General features: G+C 62.3%; 1 protein-coding gene across 23 annotated transcripts in view; it reads right to left on the reverse strand.

The window, feature by feature from the left end:
- Positions 1–17,788, reverse strand: part of ABLIM2 (actin binding LIM protein family member 2) — a 139,803-nt gene that overhangs the window by 52,989 nt on the left and 69,026 nt on the right. For all 23 annotated transcript variants that reach the window (XR_006296227.1, XM_043573056.1, XM_043573073.1 and 20 more), the window contains exons 7-10: positions 15,339–15,426; positions 12,849–12,907; positions 6,777–6,854; positions 617–763 (exon numbers count right to left, since the gene is read on the reverse strand). Coding sequence is in view for 22 of the 23 variants with exons in the window: in XM_043573056.1 (XP_043428991.1) it covers positions 617–763; positions 6,777–6,854; positions 12,849–12,907; positions 15,339–15,426 (372 nt within the window). In the remaining variant the exon portion in view is untranslated. The remainder of the gene's footprint in view (positions 1–616; positions 764–6,776; positions 6,855–12,848; positions 12,908–15,338; positions 15,427–17,788) is intronic.

The raw sequence follows: 17,788 nt of genomic DNA on the forward strand, positions 1-17,788 counted from the left end.
CAGGGGAGGGCCCGTCTGGGTCGCCCACACACGAACAGCACGCTCGCTCAGGCCGACAGCCGGCAAAATGCTCTTCTCGTCCAACCCGGGCGCCCACAGCCACACGCAAGCCTCAACACCACCGAAGACAAGGGAAAATCAGCAGAGTCACCCCGGAGGGACACCGCCCACGGACACGAGGGAATCGGTCATTTGCGCCCCAAATGGGGGTCGAACCAACACAAGGAACTCACGAGACTTAGGGGCAGGCCAGCCGCTGAGGACGGCAGCCAGGCCAGGAATGTTCTGGAGAGAGGAGAAGGACACGATTCACGCAGTAGGGGCGTCGTCCCGAACCGAAGAAAAGGAGACTGTCGCTCGGTTCCCGGCACTTTGCCACACACGGGCACGTCTCCCGCGTTCCCTCCCGTTTCAGGGGGCTCCTCTCGACTCGGCCCTTCAGCCTGCTGCACGTGGCCCGCGAGGCTAGGGGCGGGACCCGCTGCGGCCTCCCTCCAGGGGAGGCGCACAGGCCGTCAGAGGGGGCGCGAGCGGACGGGGCCCCTGCCGTGGGCACCCCTCCCCGCCCCCCCCCCCCCCCCCCCCCCCCCCCCCCCCCCCCCCGCAGGTGCCCTACCTCGCTGCAGCTCTGTCTGTCCGGCACCGAGTGGCTGATGTACGGTGAGTAGGAGATCATGTCGGGGCGGTCGATGTTGTAGATGGCCTTGCTTTTGGGAAGGGCAGCCAGGTCCCTGTAGTCGAGAATCTCATCGCCCAGCTTCGCCTGAGAGGAGAGAGCCAGCAGAGGGCGCCGTCGGCCCCACACCCCACAGGGCAGCGGCCCCAGGGCCCGGCCCGCAGCAGAGCCACGTCGCGGTGACACGGGGTGAAGGGGCAAAGGCACACGTGTGTGTGTGTGTGTGTGTGTGTCTCATTGTCACGTGGGCCTGAGGCCCTCGGCCCCACCACGGAAGACCACGTGGTCCTGAGGAAGCGTCCCTCAGGCAGACCCCCTCCACCGAGCCGGAAGCTTCCACAGGGACGGCTCCGGGATCAGAGACACGGGCCCGTGACCTGCCTGGTGCGGAGCCCGGCAGACCGTGAGGCTCGGCCCACCGCCCAAACACACGTACGCACGCACGCGTCTATACGCACACGGTGTGCGACGCAAGCAGGTGTGCAAACACCGGGGTACACGCTTCTGCACCCACACGCGTGCACCGAGGACGTCCCGTCTAAGACTGTGGAAGTCAGCCACCTACACAGCCGCCAACTGGCTCGTGCCCCCGGCCACACACTGGCACACACGTCTGCACAACCCACACCCTCTCCCACACCACACTTGCAGACGCACCGGTCACCCTCACTCCCATACCCACGCCAATGCACGGTCGTGCCACCTGGGCCCACACGCTCGCTCATACACACACGCGCTCACACCCACACACCCACTCCCGTGCAACAGTATATACTTGCACACATGACGGCACCCTCCCAAACCAGTACACATCGACACACACCCTTACACGCGCCCGCACGCACACGCATGCGCACACAGACGCACACACACGCACACCCACACACCCACTCCCGTGTAACAGCACATACTTGCACACATGACAGCACCTTCCCAAACCAGTACACATCAACACACAACCTTACACGCACACGCACGCACGCACACGCACATGCACGCACGCGCACACATGCACGCACACTCACACCCACACACCCACTCCTGTGCAACAGCACATACTTGCACACATGACGGCACCCTCCCAAACCAGTACACATCGACACACACCCTTACACGCACCCGCACGCACACGCATGCGCACAGACGCACACACACGCACACCCACTCCCGTGTAACAGCACATACTTGCACACATGAAAGCACCTTCCCAAACCAGTACACATTAACACACAACCTCACACGCACACGCACGCACACACACGTACACATAACATCACCCTCCCAAACCAGTACACATCGACACACACTCATACATGCACGTGCACGCATGCACGCACACACTCCCGTGCAACAGCACATACTTGCACACATGACGGCACCCTCCCAAACCAGTACACATCGACACACACCCTTACACGCACGCACACGCGCGCGCACACACACGCACACACATCCTTACACGCACGCACACGCGCGCGCACACACACGCACACACACCCATACGCACACGCACACACACACGCACCCGCAGCAATTTTGAGCTCTTGAGATACGGCAGCAAAGTGCCTGGCGTCTGACAGGCCGGCTGGGCCCCGGGCTCAGGTGGGGCAAGGACCACGCCCCGCCCCACGGCAGGCGCTCACTGGTGACGCTCGCTGGCGCTGGCGAGGGCCCCCTGGCCCCTGGCTCCCCTGTGACTCGGCCCGGCCTCCCCCCTGCACCGCCCCCACTGCGCCCAGGCTATTGCCCCCGGCTGCCGCCCCTCCCTGGCTCCGGGGGCTGCCTGGGGGCACACGGCGGGCTCAAACAGGTGCTAGAGCTGGGCAGGAGCAAACACGCAACCTGACCCCCAGCGGTCACAGCGGGGACGATTATCTGTGTCGGTCCCCACGTTCCCTTTGCAGGTGGGAAGCGTCCCTCAGGCAGACCCCACCCGTCCTGGAACCGACGTGCCCACCCGTCCTGGAACCGACACACGGGGTCACCTCCTCCCCACCGCGTTCCCCTCTCGGGATCCGTCTCAGCCTGGCATTGCCGGCCGCGGGCAAAGCTGGCGGTCAGGCTGCCCCCACCGGCTCGGCTCTCCCCAGACCCGGAGAGAAGCCTCTACTCGGCCCCGGTGTCCCGTAGCATCCGTACCGGGGCCGGCACGGGCTCCACGCTCCTGTCCTCTGTGCGACTAGCTGTCCCTTTCCAGCCCAGGCGGCTCTGGTCCAGGCCCTCGCCGCTCACATCTGGACCCAGCAGAGCCTCCTGGGGGCCTTCCTGCCGCGCTTGCTCCGAACAAACGTCGCCGACAGCAGCTGCCGGTACCAGATTCACAGAGCGAGCCCGTGCTGGGGGCACCCGCGGTCGCTCCACTTCATCGACGACGAGTCCAGAGCCCAGAGAGGTTAGGTAGCTCGCCCAGAGTCACACAGCCAGGGAGGCGTGGGTGGGAAGAGGCCCAGGCCGTCCGACTCCAGAGCCGTGCTCCCCACCGTCGCCCCCTTCCCTGCCAGGGCCGCGTCTCTGGAGCCCCAGCGACGACACCCTGCCCTCCAGCCCCGCTGGGTGGGTGACGCAAGCCCTCGCTGTGGTTCCCCAAGTGCACTGCTGACATTCCCAGCCTGCTGGCCCTGAGGGGTCTCCTCCCTGTGCCCCCGCATGCCAGGCTCAGCCCCCGGTTCAGTAGCCCCAGCCCACCTCCTCTAGGAAGCCTTCCCTGACCACCCGACCCCAGGGCTCTCATGAGTCTGATGGGTGCTCTCGGGGTGAATGCTGCCGTTTGTGACACAGGTTGAGAGAGTGAATGCGTGAGGTCTCAGATCTCTGACTCTTCCCTTTGGAGCCTGGGCAGGGTTCTGAGGACCTGAGTTCAAATCCTAAGTCTGGGGGCACCTGGGTGGTTCTGTTGGTTGGGTGACCGATTTCGGCTCAGGTCATGATCTCGCAGTTTGAGTTCGAGCCCCACGTTGGGCTCTGTCCTGACAGCTCGGAGCCTGGAGCCCGCTTTCGATTCTGTGTCTCCTCCTCTCTCTGCTCCTCCCCTGCTCACGCTCCATGTCCCTCTGTCTCCCAATAATAAATAAACGTTAAAAAAAATTAAAAAAAAATTTCTAAGTCTGTTGTCCGTAGTCGGGATGGGCCCTGATCAGAACTTCTGAGCTGTCCCTCAGGGGACCCTGTGCCTCTGTCTGTCCTAGTGACCCGCCCCTCAGAGCCATGCTACCTGCCACAAGGAGCTCCTTATGGCTGCCCAGCCATCCAGAGCCCGGGGGCCTGGCACCTGCTGTGAGCTTGCACTCCCGTGCTCGCTCTCTCTCTCTCTCTCTCTCTCTCTCTCGGCCACGCCCATCCCGGTCCCTTTTGCCTGGCTGTTCTTCCAGACCCAGCCCAGGCCTCCCTGTCTGGGAGACCGTCCCTGCTCCCCTCCGCCATCCGGTTTCACGTTTGTGTTTGTCTCCTTTAAGTCAAGGTGCGGACGTTGGTGGGCGCGTCTGTCTCCCCTTGTCTGGGCCTGCGGCTCCTGGGGGGCCCAACGAGTCTCTCTGATTCATGATGGAGTCCTTCTCCCTGACTCCGCGCCCGGCACGGCAAGGTCCTTGGGACGTGCTTGAGAACTGAATTAAAGTCCACGGGGCATTTGCCAAAGTCAGGAGTTCGCTCGGGGCCTCCGTCTCCGCATGTCAGATTCAAGCGGACAGCGGAGTGAGGGGCGGGGCAGGGCCCGCAGGTGCCTGCCCCCCAGTCCCTGCCTCGGGATCCCACCCCGATCAGAGCATCTGCCCGCGGCCGTCCCAGCCCCGCGGGGCCCGGGTCAGGGAGGCCGGCCCTGCCCGGGGTCAGCCCCCGACAGCAGGGACCGCAGAGGCGGCCTGATGGCACCATTCGTGCCCGCTCCCGTCCGGGAAAGTGGCTCCGCCTGGCTCTTCGGCATCTGTCCCGCCCAGCGGGGCTCACAGACCCATTGCCTCCCCCGCCGAAGCCTTCGGCGGTCGCCGTGACAACAGGCTCTCCAACTGGCGGAGGGCCACTGGGGCGTGTGTACAGGTTCATGTGGTCTCCCTGCGCCTTTCTGTCTCCCACACGCCACCCGGCATAATAAACAATAACAATATACGGCCACACAGGACATCATACTTACGATGCGCTGTCGATAATAATACGTCATAACGCAATAATGCTGATGTTACGCTATGCCTAGTTACTGACTTACTGCCGTGGTGAACAGAGGCTGCAACAAATATTCAGTGTGACCTCACTGTGGTTAAAAGAAAATACACAGAGAGAAAAGGGACCCAGAGACCCACGGGGCGTGCTCCAAAATATTAACAGTGGCCACAAGGGCACTGGCAGGTGACGATGGTATTCATCTTTCCTCTCGCACTGGTGAGCTGCCGGACTGCTGGCGTCCTTCCAAGCACACCGAGCCGCCACGGGGACCAGGGCCACCCTCCCGAGGTCCGGCAGCAAGCACGGGGTCAGGCGCACAGTAGGGCAACAGCAGATGCCAGGAAAGACACGAAAGCAAAAGCAAGGCCGAGCCCCGAGATAGGAAGGGCTCGTCTCGCAGGACTCACGCCTCCTCGGGGAGGGAGGTCGAGGATGTGCGCCAACTGGGAGCGGACACCACGCTAATGGGGAAGGGATGGCCGGGGTGCTCCGGCCTGAGGCCCACCTGCTTCAGTCGAAGGCACACCCAGTAAGCGCCACTGTGGATGGTCGCGGAGCCTTGCAAGTAGTTGTGACAACGGTGACCAGTGTCTCTGCTCACTGCACGGTCACAACAATACCTGGTCTTTCACAAACACCAGTGTGTTTAAAAGAGTGGTTCGTGTTTGGGGCGACTGGGTGGCTCAGTCAGCTGAGCGTCCGACTCGGGCTCAGGTCACGATCTCACGGTTCGGGGTTCGAGCCCCGCGTTGGGCTCTGTGCTGATGGCTCGGAGCCTGGAGCCCACTTCAGATTCTGTGTCTCCCTCTCTCTCTGCTCTGTCTCTCTCTCTCTCAAAAATAAACATTTAAAAAGATACTATCACAATTACTATTTTTAACGACAGCAATGCACTATGGGCTGGGTTAGGTCCTGCCAAATCCATATTTTCACATACATATACCCATATGCACATGTACATATAAATCTGTGCACACACGATATACCTATATACACATATACCACGTGCACACATACACATATGTAAACATATACATTTACACATGTGTATACCCATGTGCGTGCATACACACATATATGCACATACCACACACACCTGCACGTACATCTACCCATATGCACACACATATGCATACCCATACGCATATATATCCATACACACATATACACATATGTAAACACATACATTTACACATGTATATCCCCATATGTGCACGCCCACACACATCTGTACACACATATACCCATATGCACACACACACGTATGTAAACACACATACATTTGTACACACATATACCCATATGCACACACATACACACAAACACCCACACACATATGTAGCCATATGCACACACGCACATATGTAAATACATACACTTATACATGCATATACACATCTGTACAGAGATATACCCATATGCACACACATATGCACACCCATACACACATATATCCATATGCACACACACACGCATACACACGTACACTCTTTAATAAAAACGGGACCGCATAACATATATTATCCTTCATAGGCCTCTCGTAGGAGCACGTTAGAAATGCTTCCCAGGTAGCAGGTGCAGATCTGCACGCCTATTGGTGACAGCAGCCCAGTCCCCCGTGTGCCGAGTGTCACTTTTTCGGGCAAGCCTTAGCTGCAGGACAGGGAAGCGGTGTTGAGCTGACACCATTATGGACAACAGTTGTGAGCACATCTCTTTGGGCACCACCACCACGTCACCCAGGAGCTGCGGGGTCACGTGATGGTCCTCACCGAAAGCTCGGAGTTAACCTCACGAAGTCTGCACCAGTCTACACCCCACGGCCGCGGTGAGAGCCCCGGCTCTGCACCCCAGCACCTGAGGACGCCCCGGCCCCCAAGGGCACCCCTGGCCATGACCCAGGTCCGGACCCTCCCACCACGGGCCTCCCCACTCTCCAACTCACATAGATCACGCGGCTCGGAGACCCCGAGGTGCTGGAAGCAGGTACAGAAATGATGCTCTCTGAGGAGCTCCTGGTTTCCTGGAAAGGAAGGCGACAGGAGGAGACTGAAAGCAGAATATGTTGATTCCAGAACCTTCCAGATGCAATTATCACAGGTCACACTCCGACAGAAATGCCAGTGACGACATATTTTTTTTTTTCAGATTGAAAGAGTTCTTAAAATAAACACGTGGGCTTGAATGAGCGGCTGGAAAGCTATAATCAGACAGACGCGGCAGGTGACGCCAACTCCGAGCCGACCAGCACGTTCTCCGCGCCGCTGGAAACGCTCCGATGATCACCCGGCTTCACGCAAGGAAATTATCTGTTTTTCAGAGGACGAGAGCAAGGGATTCTGCGCTAGGTTACAGGGGTGGGGGGCGTGTTTAGCTCGGTCTACCAGCCCGGGCCTCTGCTGTCAGACTCTGCGGCCACCGCATCTGTGACCTGCTCCCCGAGTGCCCACCCCTGCCCCTCCTCCCTCCTCGGCCACATCTCCTGCTTCCCCGGAGGCAACAGTTTCCCCAGGCCCCTCCTCTGTTCCGCTCGCCAGGCCCGCCCAACCCTGCGTGGACACCCTTCTTCCCCGGCTCCCATCACTCATACCGGCGTCCGTCCAACCCCACCGGTAGGACGTGCTCGCCCCTCCTGGTCCAGCCTCCACCCCTGCCTGGACCACCCCTGCCTGGCCTCCCCCTGCCTCCTGACAGCTCCGGCTGGCTGCCTCCTACCTCGTCTCTATCCCTCTCGGTGGCCCACGCCTGCTGCAGTGGCCCTGGGAGGGGCCACATCACAGGCTGAATTATATCTCTCAAAACTCGCATGTTCAAGCCCTAACCCCTGGCACCCCAGAGTGTGACCGTGTTTGGAGACGGGGCACTTAACGATGCAATTAAGGTAAAATGAAGTCACTAGGGTGGGCCTGGTGTCCCTACAAGAGGAGGATATCAGGACACAGATGCACACAGGAGACGACCACGTGAGGACACAGGGAGAAGACCGCCGTCTACACGCCAAGGAGGAGGCCTCAGAGGGAACCAACCAGCCCACATTTTGGGCCAGGACTCCCAGCCTCCAGGACCGGGAGAGAATAAATCCCTGCCGGCTGAGGGTCCAGCCTGCACCATTGTACACAGCGGCCCCAGGACACTGGCACGGGCCGTGGAGCCCTGCCCTCCCAGCTGGAGGATGCCCAGCACCTCCTACACGGTCGGCAGGACAGCAGCAAGGACAGGGCAACACCAGGAGCAGATGCGAGGCCACCACGGCAGTGGGAGGGACAAACCTGCAAGGCACAGGGGGTGGTGCCCGGGGAAACCTGACTGCAAGCCTGCTTCTGCATCTGGGGAGGAAAGAGAAGAGGCAGAGGGCGTGATGCCGGGGCTCACCTCTTCGGTGAGGTGCCCGCTCGCCTGCTCATCAGCGCCGGCCGCCCCCTCCACGCTCCTGGGTACGGCTTCCTCCAGGACCGGGCGTGGGGCCGCCCCCTCCCCTCCAGGCCTGCCCTGTCTCCCAGGGCCGCTGGGCCCCAGCTCCAGGCCCCCTGGAGCTCTTCTCCAGCTACTTGGCAGGCCTGGGGCCACCCTCGGCCAGGCTCTGGAACAATCCCTCAGTCTCAGTGCCCTGCAGACCCCCGGCTCCCCAGGCACAGGCCCCGAGACCCACCTCCCGCACCACCTGCCAAGGCTCGGCTCCAGGAAGACATCCTCTCCCCCACCCTGCCGCCTAGGCCCGTCCAGGGGGGCCGCCCCTCCCCGTCCCCCGGGGGGCACCCGGCGGGAGCCCCCTCATCCCACACGTGCCTCCAGGGCAGGGAGGCCGCCAGTCTTCCCCGCGTCTGTGTTCCGCCACCCAGCCGACAGGCACTCACGGGCCGGCTGTGTGTTGAGTGACCCAATGACCAAGGACGTGCCGGGGACGGGCAGTAGGGGCCACAGCCTTCCGGAAGGCTTTCCTTGAGTGCCCTCAGCAGACACCCAGGGGCCATCCTTGCCCTGGGGAGCGGCCGTGCCCCCGGGGTATGCGGTCAGGGAGGAAACAGTAAGTACCCTCTGCCTCCTCGCCCATCCCTGCAGGGACCCCAGGGCCGGCCTCTCTTGCTGGAGAGCAACTGGGAAGCCAGGACCCAGCTGGTCCTACGGGTCCCGGAGCCTGGCGGGGACGGCGGGGCACTTGGTAAATGACGGGGCTGCTGGTCAGTTCCTGGCGGGTGCCTCTTGTCTGGATCACCCCCCACCAGAGACTCAGCGAGGCCCACACCACCTCTGCTGCGTGTCTCCGGGGCTGGCTCCGCCACGCTGACCCAACGCTGGCCGGGGCTGCTGGCTCGTGCTCCCCGACCAGCTTGCAGGAAGCAACACAGGACACGTAGGGCTCTGCCTTCCTGTCACCCGGGCGCTCACCGCCCGGCCCCGCCCGGGTCTATTCTCGTTTCTCAGGCGAGACAGAAGAGGCTCTGAGGGGCTGGAGCGAGGGAGGGTGAAGTGAGGGGCAAGCAGGGCACGGCCGGGGCCTGGATGCCGTCCCAGGACACAGAGGGGCGGGCCCCGAGCCGTGCCAGCCCCAGGGCGCAGCCCCGAGGGCACAGCTGTCCTCATGGGACGGCCTCGGCCCCAGATGTTCCCAAGGCGTCTGTGGAGACACAGCCCAGGAAGCCAGCTCTGGCTGCCCCCTCTCCTTCTCCCCGTCCACTGTTCAGAGGGCCTCCCTTCCTCGGGCCGGCGGCTGCGGTCATCACGGGCGGACCCCTGGGCTGAGAGCAGAGGGAGCTGGGCTCCCCGCAGGCCCCGAGGCCAGCCTTGCAGCCGGGTCCAGAGGCCACGAGCAGGGTTGGCCACCCGACCTGTCCTTGAGCGGGCTGGCCCGGGTCCCCCATTCTAACCCGGTCACGCTCCGGAGACGGGCCTGGAGGCCTCTTGGCATGTGGGGTCCCTCCGCCAGGTCCCTCCGATAGGCCTCTGGGTTGGGATTCGGGAAGGAGTCCCGCAGACAGGACCCCGCGGTCACTTCCGGGTCAGGGACGCTGGCTCTGTGAGGGCAGGGATGTGCCCGGGGTGGCACGGGGGCGGGTTATGGAGGGAATCGTGGGCTGTATGATGTGAGAGGATATGGTGCACAGTGGGGCGTGCCCGCCACTTACTGTGACCCTGACCGTCAATGAGACCAACCGGGCATATCCTGTCACCGTGGGAGCAGAGTAACATCCATGAGGATGCCCACGTGTGACCAAAGGGTCTCTGCCGATGGGAGTAAGGAGCTCGAGTTGAGAGGTGGGCTCCCTGGGGTCTCAGGGTCGTTTGAGGGGGGCTGGGGGGCCGGGGCCCATGTGGCGACGAAAGCGGGGTCTGAAGGGCGTGGGGCCAGGAGCCAACCCCGGAGGCTCCAGATGTGGCAACGAATGAGGAGGGGCTTCTCCCTGGAGCCTCCAGAGGGAGCACAGCCCTGCTGGCCCGTCCTCAGCCTCCGGCCTCCGAGGGAGGGGATACATCTGTGCTCCTTTAAGCCACTAAATTTGCGGTAATTCATTACAGCAGCCACAGGAAGCCACAGTCTCCACGGCTCTGTGTCCCTGTAGCTGGGAGGACCGCCGTCATGTGGGCCTGTCCCCCTTTCTCACCTTCACACAGTCCCCCGGCACAGGGCCTGGGGAGGGGCACCATCCTTCACAACCTCTGCACCCCACCCCTGGCAGCGGCGGGGGGACCCCCAGGGCACAGTAGCTACAGTCCCCGAGATTGAGGGGCAGGGGGCAGGCCAGGCGGGCGGCTCGCAGCCCAAATCCCAGTGTTCTCTAGTTGGGGCTACAGTCTGGGAATCTAGCCGGAAGGGTGACAGGGGACAGTGAGCCTGGCCGCTGAAGCCCCCGGGGTCTCTTCCCAGGCTGTCGGGCTCCCCTGCCCCTTGCTTCCCTCTGCATGGTCATCAGTCCCTCGGCCTCCTGAGTCTCAGCAGACATGGGCAGTGGCCCAAGCCAGGGTCCAGCGGCCACAGACCTGCCCTCCCCAAGGGGACAAGACCCCGCCCTCCACTCCTGTGGCTCCCTGTACCCAGGGCCAGGCCCCCTGCCTCTCCCCACCCCCCAGGCCTGAGGCCGGAGCAGTGGCCATATGGAGGTCTGTGCCCACCAGCGCTTAACACTGAGAGGACCCCTTCTCTGTGGCCATCAAAGGCGACCATCTGAACCCGAATTAAACCAGAGCCCTGTGTAGACACTTTGACAACTCTGAGAAAAGCAACTGGCACTACTTTAAAATCGGGAGGAATGAGCTGGCAGGCGGAAGGAAGCGTCAGGCCGGAAGAGGAGAGCTCAGAGGCGCAGTTCCCTCGGGCCGGCCTGGCGTCCACGGAGAGGGGCTGAGCAACCATGCGAGGCTGTCACGGGTTAGGGGAGGCTTGGGGACGCGAGAGGAGGTGCCTCTCCTCCACGGAGCCCTCCTGCCCCGGCCCAGGGCCCCCTGCCCTCGTGTCCTGGTGACAGGCTGGGCGTCCCCGTGTGCCCACCCATTCCCCCTGTGTCCCCAGCACGCTGGGGCAGGACTCGGTCACCTCTGGGCCCTGGGCCAAGAACAGGGCTCGGCACAACCAGACGCTGGGTAAAGCTCTGCTGAATGAACGACAAACCAAAGAGGCAGCACTGTGAGCGAGTGCGTGAGAAGCAGGGGCCTCCGAACCCACCAGACTCCGTTTCTACAGGATGCGGGAGCACTTCCCTCTGCTGGGGTCTTTCGGAACAGGCTTAGCAAGCGACAGCCGACCTGGGGGAGCCCACCCATCCTGCGGGGGCCCGTAGGAGTGTCTCCTCCGCCAGCCAACAGCCCTGTGAACCTCAGCGGCCTGAGCCCATGGGCTCTCTGTCCAGCCTCACGGAAATTCCAAAAACCTTCTAGTCCCACAGATGGGCCCAGCTGGGGCTTGCCGGTTGAGCCCCGCCCTCGCTGCAGGGCTAAGGGCGAGGGGACTCTGCCTGCCCACCGGCAGCCCTCCCCGCTCCCTCCCGCCAGGGCCGCCCCGGCTCATCCCGCAGGCCTAGCTCCCACCCCATGTCCTCCCGAGGCCCTGCCTGACCATCCGTCCTGCCCCCGACACCAGCCTCTGTTGCATCATCGCTCGTTTGGGCGTCAATTTCCGTCTCTCCCTAGAACTCGGTCCCAAGAGGGCAACCCTTCTTCCTTACTGCGACGCCTCTGTGCCCAGCGCCCAGCTGGGCCTCTGGGCAGCGAGGGATTTGGCCTTGCCCAGAGAGAGAAGCCTGGCCTGCGCCCTCGACCCTGAAGGGTGATCTGTGTCCACCTGATAGACTGTTTGCTCAGGGAGGGGGTCACCCTCACCCAACAGGCTTAGGGTGGGGCTGGCACCAGAGAGACAAGCCGTGTGATCTGGGGTGAAATCAACCATGTGGCAATCAGTCAGTCAGTCAGTGGAGCCCCGGTAAGATCTCTGGACACACAGCTTCCCTGGTTGGTAATACCTGGAGCGTGCGGTCACGTGCGGGAAGGGGGGTGCCACGTCCTGTCTCCGCGGGAGAGGAGCGGCTCTGGGGCTGGACCCCTCCCGGACCCTGCCCCGCGCCCTCTTTCTCTGGCTGATTTCTCGCGCAATAAACCGTAACCGTGACGAGGACAGCCTTCAGCGCGTCTGTGAGTCTTTCCAACAAACGACTGAGACCGAGGGCAGTTTGGGGCCCCGCAAACTTGCAGCTGGTGTCATAAGTGTGGGCAGTCTGGAGACTATTTGGAGACCTGCTAGTGTCAGAGCTGTCCCCAAGCTTTTGCGGCCCTCGAGTCCACGGGACCCGTGGGGAGGTCAGCGGGCCAGCGCTGGGAGGCCCCGGGATGCCCGCGCGTGCCCCACCTCGCACCAGCCCCTCCGTGGATCCACCCGGCGCACCTCAGCGCCCCCAGGCCTCCCCGGGGTGGCCCGTGGGCGGGTCTGCCTGGCCCGTGGGCGGGTGTGACCAGCCGGTGAGTCTACAGAAGCGGGTGACCGCACACGGCGCTGACGAACGCACGGGAGCAGATCGTAAATCCCACCAACCTTGTTTTTGTCTTCAGTTCTGGCTGCTTGTCGGCACGCCGGGTGCCAGATGGAGGAACCTGCGGACAGACCCAAGAGGAAGCGCTCAGTGTCCCTTCCCGCGATGCAGGGGCCGTGCGGAGAGTCGGAGGCCGCCTATACGTCCGCGGCGCTCCCCTGGGACTCGAGGCACAGGTCAGCCCTCCTTCCAGGGCCCGGAGCACTTGCTCTCCCTACGGGGCCCCCCTGGACCTCAGCCCGACCCCCTGCTCCCTCTCCCTGTGGCTCTGTGTGTGGGTTTGTGCCCCAGCCAGGAGGGGGCAGTGTCTCTCCCACCCCAGAGACCAGGCACACAGAGCCTGGCACCTCATGGGGCTGACAGGTGCATGTGAAGGAAAGCCCTACATCCTATCTCCTGCTTGCAAAGCCTCCCAGGTCACAGGAGCTAACGCCTGGGGGTGGAACTTATCACTGTCCCTCCCTGGAAAACATCTGCATGGGCCTGGAGCTCCTGGGGAGACCACAATTTAATTGTGTGTGTGTGTGTGTGTGTGTGTGTGTGTAAAACAGTCATTTTTGACAACCGTTTTTGATGGCAAAAGTCATAGATGAGTAATCAATGGCCCTTATTAACAATTAATAAGGTGGCGGGGTGGCTCAGTCAGTTAAGTATCTGACTTCGGCTCAGGTGATGATCTCACGGTTCATGAGTTCAAGCTCCATGTTAGACTCTGCTGACAACTCAGAGCCTGGAGCTGCTTCGGATTCTGTGTCTCCCTCTCTCTCTCTCTCTGTCCTTCCCCCACTCATGCTCCCTCCCTCTCTCTCTCTCTCTCTCTCTCTCTCAAAAATAAGCAAAGATTAAAAAAAATTTTTTTTTTATTAAAGAACCCCAACAAAATATAAGGAAGAAAATGAAAACCGTCTATCATCTCCGAGCCACTTCTGGCCGGGCAGCCTTCGGGCACACACGCGCGTTGGTCGTAGAATGTGGATCGTGTTGTACGTACGTATTTTTATGTCTTGGGAGCTTTGTTTTCGAGTCCTGCACATTTCCCCATACACTTAAACAGCAGAAGCGTAACCCTTAAGGGCTGCGTGGCATTCCACCACGTGGAAAGAGGATGCATCTGTCCCTGGCCGTGGGATGTGGGGTTTTCTCTCTAAGTCCCGTTGCGGGGGAGGGGGTCCACAGCACCCAAGTCCTAGCACGTCCCTCCTACTTGAGGACTCCAAGAAGTGAAGTCTCGGCTCAAAGGGTGTGGGCCTTTTTAAGGCAATTTCCCAATTCCTGCCTCACCAGCCAGGTTCCTCACCACGTGGGTGTGCCCTTCGATCATCAATCGAATGGGGGGAAATAGCATCTCGTTATTATTTTCATCCGGGTCTCCCCGACAATTCCTGGGAGTCAACAGCCCCTCCGTCATATTTATCGGGAAGGTGTTGCCCACGGTAGGGGTGCTGGTGGCAGTGGGGAGGGGGTGGCCTGTCTCACCATCCTCGAAGGCTGCAGGGCTCACCGGGCCCCCTGCTTCTCACAGCTTCGGCTGTACAGGATTCACCTGTCAATGCCTTCATGGCGCCCCAGCATCCAGGCGGACCAGGCAGGGTGGGGGCTGGGCCCCCCAAGGGCCCCCTGGCCACAGGACTCCGGGGTTCCACAGTGTACCACTGAAAAGCTCCGACCTGGGTTTTGACCCCTTGTCATACCGACCGGGAAATCTGAAGCTGGGAGAGGGGTGGGACTGGTTCCCAAGGTCCCACAGAAAGTCACGGGAGGGCCCACTTTAGACAAGGGGCGCCGGCCTCAGCCCAGAGCCATGATGAACATCTTTATTCCCTGACACTGGGGCCCCCTTGATGGCGAGCTCATGTCCCCATGCTTGGTGTCGGGCAGGCCTGAAGGCACTATTTACAGCAGGGGTGGTGCCCGGGGCAAGGGGCCCCTCCCGCCCAGACATCTGAGCAGCAGGGGGTGGGGTGGGGGCAGCGCAAAGGACCCCTTTCACGGACTCTCAAGCAGCGACTTGAGGAACAAGAGGGGACGCTGGGGACGAGGCCGTCCCAGCTGACATCAGCCCACGAGGTCCGGCTCAGAAAGGCAGGCCTGTCTGACACACCGCCCCGGGATGACCACCGCGTGAGGTCATGGAACAGCCCGTGTGTGGCCCTGCCGTCCGCCCAGCCCCGCTCTGCTCCCCTCCAGGGACGCTGGACACAGAGGGAGCATTGAGAAGAAATGGTGGCCGCAGAGAAGGGGCCCATCCTCTGGGGGAAGGTCTGAGCAGCCCTGGGCACCCCGCCCCCATGTCCCGGCCATCACCAGGTCCCACGGGTGCCTCCCGCACGCTGCCCGCCATCCCACCACGTCTGCCAGGCAAGCCTGCTCAGGCTCCGCTCCCCCAGCCCCGGGTTGCGTGGCCGGCTTCCCAAGCAGCATTCGAGCTACCGCAGGTGACCCGCCAGCAATCCCCGGCCCCACGGGACCGGGCGGCATGGTCGTGTGCTCACCTTGAAGATACATCTCCTCGCCTTCCGCAAACATCCGGCCACACCTGACACATAGCGCACACAAGGGGTGATAGTGTTTCTCTCCTGCCTGTGGGAAGAACGGAGCAGAGGTGTTTCTGCTGAAGGGAGTGTGGTCAAGGGAGCACGCCCGCACGCGGGGTCCTCAGGAGACGCAGAGGGTGTGGTGGGGCCTCCCGTGCGCCCCGGGGGCTCGGGACGGCACCACGGAGAGTCCGGGGCCAGTGGGTGCTCCCAGGCTTTCTGGGGTGCTGAGTGGGGGGAGCAGAGACCCAGCCGTGCCGCCCGACGTCCCCAGGGGAGCAGGGCTATCGCCCCGCAAATCCTCACAAGGCAGGGGGGGCCCGGTCCCGTCCATCTCTGTAGCTGGCAGGGGGGCGGCGGTGGGGGGATGGCAGAGGGGAGGCCGGAGCGAACGTGATTTCCCCAGGTGGAGGCACAGGACGAGTGGGGTGAAAGACGATTAGTCACGGTCCCACGGGTCCCTGTACTGCTGTTTCTCACTTAGCATCTACTGTTTTTATAATTCCTAACACCACCATCGGACGAGGTGGAAATATTAACACCGGAATAACCTGAACAGGTTATGGAGGCTGGTCTGGCTTCGTTCTATGTGGGGCGGGGCAATCACCCCAGAAGAGCGTACTGGGCGCCTCTTCGTGGCCACACCCTCCACCCTGGGGACGGCGGGCCGCGCGAGAGCCCGTGCCTCACTCTTTCCCAAAATGGCAAGGAGGCCGAGCATCACTCCCGGGGTGTGAGCTGGTAATAACCGGTTCCCTGAAGGAGGAACAGCTGCCCCCATCACTGGTGCCCCCGGCGCAAGCCTGGCCCAAGGTGACCCCTGTGCGAGGGGGAATCCAGAGCTCGCTCCCCTCCCGAGTGGGGTGCCCACGGGCACGGCCCACCGGCGTCTCCGGGCAAAGCGCTAAGATGCTCTGCCCCCCTCCAGCCCCGTCTGCGGCTCTGAAGCCTCAGGAAGCTGTTCCCCCGGGAGTGCCGCCCCCGCTCCTGCCCGGGGGGCCCTGAATGTTCTTTATCTCATCTCAAAGGTGCCTCCTCCTGAAAGCCTCCCGGGCACTCCTCCCTCCTGGGCTCCTGCAGTTCCCTCTTCCCCACCTGGGGGGCAGGGCCCCCGCCACAGCCACTGCCAGTTGTGGGGGCCTGTCGGGGGAGCAGGTCACACGGCAGCCCTGGCCCAGGCAGAACCAGGTCCGGGGATTTAAAAAATGTTTTTGATGTTTATTTATTTTTGGGAAAGAGAGACAGAGCACGAGCGGGGGAGGGGCAGAGAGAGAGGGAGACGCAGAATCGGAAACAGGCTCCAGGCTCTGAGTTGTCAGCACAGAGCCCAGCGCGGGGCTCGAACTCACGCGAGATCACGCGAGATCTCGCGAGATCATGACCTGAGCCGAAGTCGGACGCCCAACCGACTGAGCCCCCCAGGAGGCCCTGCACTGATTTAAACATTATGCCCCTGGACCTGTCCTCACACCCACCTCACCCAGGCCCCCCTTCACCCTGGGTGGGGGGCAGACTCCGTGACCTCAAACAGCAGGAGTTCTGTGACAGCCGCGTGCAGGAGAAAGCTCGCCCTGGAGGGAAAACAGACCGTGGGGTGTACCCGAGGCGTGTACGCGTCAGCTCTACACCTGAGTAGGAGGAGAGAGAAAAATGCGGGGCTGGTTTCTAAGACAACAGGCTCGAAACCCCAACCAGGCGGATGAGACTCATCCAGAGTGGAGACGCAGCCCTGGGCCGCTGTGAGGGGGCCGGCCCTGCGTCCACACTCTCTGCCATCCGGGAGGCGCTCCCGTCCCCGGCCTGGCGAGCAGAGGCCCTTTTGCGCGCTAACCTGTCTCCACCCTCCAGAAGCCCTACGAGGCACATCATTGTCCTCATTTTCCGCATGGTGCACAGAGAGGTGGAGGAAGCTGGGGAAGGTCACACAGCACACAGGTGGCAGAACGGGAGTGGGGCCCAGGAGTGCGGCCCTTTGTGGCCTCTCAGCCCCCGGCCTGGTGGTCCCGGCTCCAGGGTGCTGACCCCGACCTCACATGCCCCCCAGTCCCCGCCCTAGGCAATCAACACGGAGACTCCCTGAGAGCGAGTCGAGAAACAGACGCTGAAGAGTACGGATTCCATCCGCATGAAGTTCAGGGTGGTGGCTGCCCCCGGGGGTCCCGGGGGGCTGGGCACATCCTCCTTCCTGACCTGGGTGCCGGGCACACCCACGAGTCTGACTTGTGGGCATTTACCAAGCTGCGCACGTATGATCTGCGCACTCCTCTGTGGGACATGCCAGCAAAGACTCTTCCCGCAAAACGGATCGATGACCTAAATTAAGAGCCGAGACTACACGTCTCTTAGAGGAGGACACGGGAGCACATCTTCGCGACCCCAGATTTAGCAACAGAGCCCTGGGTTTGACA

This window comes from Prionailurus bengalensis, chromosome B1 (assembly GCF_016509475.1).
Source record: "Prionailurus bengalensis isolate Pbe53 chromosome B1, Fcat_Pben_1.1_paternal_pri, whole genome shotgun sequence".
Taxonomy (NCBI): Eukaryota; Metazoa; Chordata; class Mammalia; order Carnivora; family Felidae; genus Prionailurus; species Prionailurus bengalensis.